This window comes from Musa acuminata, chromosome BXJ1-5 (assembly GCF_036884655.1).
Source record: "Musa acuminata AAA Group cultivar baxijiao chromosome BXJ1-5, Cavendish_Baxijiao_AAA, whole genome shotgun sequence".
Lineage (NCBI taxonomy): Eukaryota > Viridiplantae > Streptophyta > Magnoliopsida > Zingiberales > Musaceae > Musa > Musa acuminata.
Window position 1 is genome coordinate 28,773,211 of NC_088331.1, and position 7,210 is coordinate 28,780,420.

Sequence of the window (7,210 nt, forward strand, 5' to 3'; positions counted from 1 at the left end):
TCCTCCGGAGATGATGTTGATCTGTCTTTCGACGGGTCCCTTGGGGCATGGAGTCGCTTCCCGGGGTTCCTTGAGATAGCGCCCGGGGCGACCTCTTCGGATCAAGTCCTCGATTTGATTTTGGAGGTCACGATAGTCTTTTGTGTCATGGCCATAGTCTCGGTGGAACTTGTAATATTTAGACCGGTCTTTGTGAGTAGCTTTCATGGGGTTGGGCTATCGCAAGAGACCCTTCTCCTTGATTTGGAGGAAGATCTCAGTACGAGATGTGTTCAGAGGGAGAGGCGGGGGCCTCGGGAGCAATAGCTCTTGTCGGTCGGGTCTCCAATAGGGTTGCACCAAGGATGCTGAGGTCGTTCCTCGGGACTATTCAGCCCTTGGCCTCTTTCCATCCATGCACTTTCCCGCCACTAGAGCTTCGGCGGCAATGTACTGGTTGGCGCGCTGGAGCATCTCGGGGATGGTTGAAGGTGACTTCTCGATCAATGACCAAAAGAACCTTGATGGCTTCAAACCCATCAGAAATGCCTCCATGATCAAAGAGGGATGAACGTCCGGGAATCCCCGGATTTCAGTGGCAAAGCATGCCACAAACTAAGAGAGCGACTTGTCTTCGTGCTGGGACAATGCGAGCAAGGTGGCCATGGAAGGCTAGGGTCGCACATTGGTGAGGAAATTCTGCTCGAACTCCCTTGCGAGCTAGTCGAAAGACAAGACCGAGGATAGGCGCAGCCCGCTGAACCATGCTCATGCCGGTCCCCTGAAGGTGGTTGAGAATGCTTAGCACATCAAGGCATCAGAGGTACCATAGAGGGCCATCTGAGCCTAGAACGTGACGATGTGCTCTATGGGATTGGAGCTGCCATCGTATGTCTCCAATACCGACAGTCTGAAGTCGAGGGGCACAAGCTTGTCCTGTATTTCCTGAGTAAAGGGGGATCTGCTCGAGCTGCCTTCGCTCGACTCACCCCGCAACTTCTGGAACTCACGTTGGAACTCGTCTAGGTGTTGGTTGACCCGAGACAACTAGATCCTGAACAAGTTATCCGTTGAGTCGGATGATATGTTGTTAGGCTCATAGCGGGGCAGAGTGATTTGGCAGGGTGTAGGTATTCTCTGCTCGGGCGAACCTCTCCGGTCTATCATATGCTCTCGAGCTTACCCCGTCCCGACCTGCTCCCTACTTGGCCTTTGCTGTGTTGGGTCGCCTGGGGGAGCCGCTAGTTGTATTATCTAGGGGATGAGTGGGGCGATCGTCTGCATCATCCCCGCTATTGCCTATACTTGCTTGGTCAGGCTGAGGAATGCCTCGGGCGACACAACTGAGGGTCCTATGGTAAGTCCGAGGGGTGACAACCCCGGGTCATTGAATAGGCGCCAGCAACGATCTAGCATAAAGGTTGGGATCCTCCCATCTCGGAGGACGAGAAGGGGCTGATCTCCAGGCCCGATCGAAGGGTGGGCAGCCGGTGGTTCTCCCTCGGGAGAGCCCCTGTGAGATGCTCTTACGACATGGCTCTCCTTATAGCGCTAAAAATATTGATGAACTGATGTGTCGTGGCTGATAAGTCAGCACGACCTGGTTCACGGGTCAATGTCGGGAGTCTTCAACCGAGTGGGCTAGTTGCCGAGGTCGTTCATGCCCTCCGGATGGGGTGCTGGCGTCGGAATGTTGAAAGCGCCTCTTTCGATCGGGATGGTCTCACCTTGGGGAGATCCGCTTTCTTGCACAGAAGGCCCCCGTTGAGTTTTTTCTGATTGTGGCCCCTTTGACGAGCAAGTCAGTGGTGGGTTGATATATATATATATATATATATATATATATATATATATATATATATATATATATATATATATATATATATATATATATATATATATATATATATATATATATATATATATATATATATCTCTCTCTCTCTCTCTCTCTCTTTTACCTTCCTTTAGGTCGGATGCCGGTCAGGGGTTTCTATACTACTGTACGAGTGTCGGTCATATGCAGGTTTGGCATGGTGACTGATCCTCGAGAGGTGAGATGGTACGATTGTGCGGTCGTCGTCCCTTAGCACGCGGAACGGTGCCATGCGGCTCCGTCCCGGGCTTTATGGGATGGGACATACCAAGCAATGCCTTGGTACAGATTCTAGCTCGGCAGATGGGGGGTGCTCCTCTTGCTGACTTGGCTGTAGTGTGGCATGGCGTCGGTCATGACGTGGCCTGGATCCGAAATATACCTTATCAGCAAGCACGCGGGCAATGACGCTAGCCGTGGGCACCGCTGGTGAGGGCGCTGCTGGCGGCGGGCGACTGCAGATGGGGAGCCGCATGGTGTAAAACCCTCGTGTGGGAGGGCGGTGTGGGCAACTGCGTGAACGTAGTCGTGCGATGGGAGAGGACACATGCAGGGGCCACTAAGGGGCCGTTGAGTAGTTGACTTTGGTCAACATCCTAATTGATTCGCCCAAATCCGACTCAATATTAAGTCAATTCTCACATGTGTAAATTCACAAAGAGGATAAAAGAAGTTATTATATAATCCAAGTCAAGTAAAAGAAGTTATTACATAATCCAAGTCGAGCAAGTATATTAGAATGTGATTCTGTTAAATCCATGCCATAAACTCATCAAATCTATTGCTGCATCCAAGTAACTTGATGCGTATCTTGGCCAAGGCAAATTATGTATATATTCCATGTTTCAAGTGACAGATGGACTCATGACGTTTATTGTTGCATCTAACTCTTAAACTTCAAGCATGTCAATCTTGCAGCGACAACATGTATCTCACTGCATGTCCTTCCTTTTGTTTGATTATGGATTGAGGGATATCCTTTTAGCTTTCTTGTGCTATCACGAAAGCTTCTCACACCAATTAGATTTGCAAGAGTAATCTCACCTCTTTAGGCAATCATTTCTTCCATTCTCTCTCTCTCTCTCTCTGATATATATATACCCTATGTAAGGTTCATCTGCATCACGGAGACTTAACTACAACACTACAAGAACATTGCACTTCGTCATTGTAGACTAAAGCATGTGCTCTTCTTCTTTTTCTTCTTCTTCTCATACGATTCCAGCAGCGCTGGCCATCTTCTTAGCCTTGCTTCTCCATTGGTCTCGCGCGCAACTGAGCCCCTCGTTCTACGACATGACATGCCCCGGCTTGTCTGACATCGTCCTCGACGTCGTTCTGCAGGCGCAGATCTCGGACCCCCGGATGCCGGCGAGCCTCATCAGACTCCATTTCCACGACTGCTTCGTTGATGTAAACTTTCCTCCATGGCTCCATATCACCATTTCGACGGCTCCCACCTGTGTATAAGCTGTGGTGGTTGATTGGTGTGTGCAGGGGTGCGACGCGTCGGTGTTGTTAGACAACAGTGACACCATCGTGAGCGAGAAGGATGCGGTCCCCAACGCCAACTCCGCTCGGGGCTTCGACGTGATCGACGCCATCAAGAGCGCCGTGGAAGAAACATGCCTTGGAGTTGTCTCCTGCGCTGACATCCTCGCTCTGGCAGCTGAGGCTGCCGTAAGCCTAGTGAGTCATCTCGGTCTCGTTCTTGCTTTCCTACACATTGATAGATGACTACTTTCCTGCACCTTCTTCTTGCAATCTAAAAGGAAGAAGAAGAAGATGATGTTGAAGAAAAGAAAATTGATGAAATTATAGAATCGATTAGGGTATTGTAGAGCAAGTTATTTATTGTCGAAGCTGCTCAGAGGTTCGATGGGTCAACCATACCTTGTCTTGCATAAAAGAGGCGAAAGAATAAAGAGATGAAGAAATAGTGACCAAAGATACAGATGAAACAACAAAAGATGCGCGTCACGGTATATAGATGTACATATAATATACGAAGAAGCCATAGCAATACTGAGGACTATATTATTTCCCCATGATGAGTTCTAGAATAATATTTAATTTCACACTGTACGCAACTCATATTTTTCTATTGAACACATACCTTTCTGTTTGACCATATTTAATATATATCTCCCAAAAAAAAGTTTTTGAACAGATAATCGATGTGTAACTCTCATTGCTATTCATATTGATCAGACAACTATCATGTGATGAAAAGAATATATTAATTAATTTTTTATTAAAATTAAGTGTTTCAGTAAATTGTTTTTCATGCCATTTAAAATCTAATGAAATCATAAGCCATTTAAAATCAACAATAATAAGATATTTTGTAATTCTTTTCAAATATAATATTAGAACAAACATTTTTGTATAGATTCATCTAACATAAATCAATAAATGCTTATAAAATATCAAATAATTATCCACATCGTATGTTTTTATAAATTGTCCACTTATAAATCCTTTTACAATATTTTTAAATAATAAAAACTTATAATTCATATAAATTATAAGTATTTATAACTTTTAAAATAAATAAATATTTATTTTGGAGAATAAGTATTTATTTTCGAAAATGGTAGTTAAATATTTAACTTAAAATGATGTATAACAAAACTGTAATAAGTATCTTTTCTCATGGCCGCGTAAAACTGCAACCTATAAGAGTCTTGAAAACAAAAACACAAACTTGTTACTTGATTTTTCTTGGAAAGCAAGAAAACGGTGACTTGCATGGAACAAAAACTTGTCACGTTTCCAAAAAGGCTTCTCTTCTCATCAGATAATGATGATGATAACACTCATCCGGTGATAATTACCGGTTCTCAATTGTATATAGTAGGATAGTATACTGTTGCTGTCTAAGGTGCTGTGTCCTTTTCTTATGATCGACTCAGTTTGTAGTCTTCTTCTTTCTCTCTCATCAATGATAACATACCGTTCATCCCCCATTAAAACGTTATAGTAAGCTTGAAAGAGAAGTATTTCTTCGTGTATCCTTCTTCTTGCGCTCAACAGTCCGGAGGTCCATCATGGGAAGTGCAGCTGGGAAGAAGAGACGGCACCACCGCCAACATATCTGGCGCCAACAACCTCCCCGGACCCGTCGACACCCTCGCCGTCCTGCTGTCCAAATTCGCCGCCGTCGGCCTCGACGACACCGATCTCGTCACCCTATCAGGTAAAGAACCTTGAATACCGTGACATTAATGCCGCTCATCATCCTCAGCAAGGCACCACCGCTGCTACCATGATCTCATGTACCCAGGAGCCCACACCTTCGGGCGTGCGCAGTGTAAGTCCTTCGCCGCCCGCCTCTACAACTACAGCGGCACGGAGAGGCCAGACCCGAGCTTGGACTCCGCCTACCTGGCCCTGCTGCAGGATCAATGCCCCGACGGAGAAGACGGGACTAGCCTCAACGATCTCGACCCGACCACCCCCGACGCCTTCGACGGCAACTACTACTTCAACCTTCAGAACGGGCAGGGGCTTCTGCTGTCGGACCAGGAGATCTACGCGGGCGCCGGAACGGCCGCCATTGTCGACGGCTACGCAGGTGACGAGAGCGGCTTCTTTGAGAGCTTTGCTGCGTCGATGATCAACATGGGGAATATTAGTCCACTGACAGGGAGTGAGGGGGAGGTGAGGCTCAACTGTAGGCAGGTCAACGCAAGCTAAGTTGCTGGGAATTGCAGGTCTCGTCATGGCTGCTGCTCCATGAAGTTCTGTACTGCCTGTTGCGTCCTATGTTTGTTACGAGAGTGCGGAGATGATTTCATGTTTGAACCAATCTAAACTCTTGATTTAGTTGAATACTATGATCAATTATTTTAAATTGACTGAGGGGAAGACTCGTGACAAAAGAACGAACGCAGTGAATCAATAATAGAACATAAATAAGAAAACTTGATATAAAATCTATGTGGTTGAACACTCCTTGTATGGAGCGGAAATCATATTATAAGTTTTAATGAGTCAGACAAACCCAATCACAATTTTACTAATATGTCCTCTCAAATCTAAAATAGATCTCGAATTTTTCCATCTCTTCTCTCGAACTCTCTGTATTTACTAGAAAAATTATCATCTAAAAATATATGAAATATTTATAATACTTAATCCATACTTAGACTTATATGAAGTTTATATAATACTTATTTCATACTCTTAACTTTCTATCGTCGAACAACCTTAGTTTTAAGAATTTAAAAATACTTAAAAATCTCAATAAAAGTAAGAAGTTATTATTTTAACTATTAAATTCTGTTTGTATTAAGGGTGAATTCTTGAAAAAAATCCTTTTTTTGGGTTTATCTTAAAAAATGCATGCATTTTTAAATTTTTTTAACTTTATCTCATTTTTGCATAATACCCGAAATACCTTCGATCACTTTTTTTTTTCTCTCTTTTTACGTGGATCGATCCATACGCCCAACTGGTTTTTTTACATTGTGTTATAGTATTTCTAGCAATACTACGAAAACACCGTAACACAACAAAAAATAATGTTATCGTGCAAAAAATATTGTATACACTATAATATAGTATTTATGTACTATGTTACGGTGTTTTCCTAGTATTACTAAAAACACTATAACATAGTGTAAAAGCTTAGTATTTTTTATAAGTTTATAAAAAAAATATTATAGTGTTTTTTTTGTTAGGATCAAATCTCGAATTTTGATGATGAAACCAATTAATAGTATTTATCTTATCTATGCTTTGAGTGACGCAGAAAGCTTCAATCAATGAGAGAAAATTAAAGCAGCAAGAATCATGTTGGGTTGGAGAGGAACATGTTAAAAGATTGGACGTTGAGCCGGTGGATCGGTCGACGTATCAGTAGAAGGTTTCAGGTCATGGGTTCGGGCATCAGGCCAAGAAGAGCAAAAATTATGCTAAGAAAATCGAAGTTGTGGAGGTCAACTAGCCGATTGGACAATAGGCCGCAAGAGAGGATGATGCGTTGAAGAATCGAACAAGGCATCGATGAACCAATGACATGTCGGATAACATTTGATTTAGCTTTGTAATAATTATCAAAATCAAAGTAGGTTTTAGGCGAAATTAGGTTGGAATTAGGCCAACTCAATTAGGAGCCAATTGAGCCCAAATTTGGGTTATATTAGGCCAAGTAAAAGGTCCAAATAGTGACCCAACAGTTGAAACAATTGGTGGCATAGTCTCCGAGACTATGTCAGAAGGTGGTACCGCCAGTATGGGTAGTAGTATCGCCTAGCACAAGCCGTGGTACCGCCAGTACTCCAAAAATCGGGGATAAGACACTTTTAGGGTCCAAGTTTGAATTCACTTGAGGCCTATAAATACCCCTCT

The 7,210-nt window shown here is 43.6% G+C and overlaps 1 protein-coding gene across 2 annotated transcripts; it reads left to right on the forward strand.

Annotated features, from left to right (window-relative positions):
* The first annotated feature begins 2,992 nt into the window (after window positions 1–2,992).
* LOC103973438 (peroxidase 15) lies at window positions 2,993–5,715 on the forward strand. 2 transcript variants are annotated; one of them, XM_065183556.1, is made up of 5 exons: window positions 2,993–3,117; window positions 3,200–3,268; window positions 3,353–3,544; window positions 4,892–5,054; window positions 5,142–5,715. In XM_065183556.1, the coding sequence occupies exons 2-5, from the start codon at window positions 3,221–3,223 to the stop codon at window positions 5,552–5,554; spliced, it is 816 nt and encodes a 271-aa protein (XP_065039628.1). In that variant the 5' UTR covers window positions 2,993–3,117; window positions 3,200–3,220; the 3' UTR covers window positions 5,555–5,715. The 2 variants fall into 2 exon arrangements, with proteins under 2 accessions (XP_065039628.1, XP_009386276.2); XM_009388001.3 differs by having other exon boundaries at window positions 2,993–3,268.
* Window positions 5,716–7,210: the final 1,495 nt, after the last annotated feature.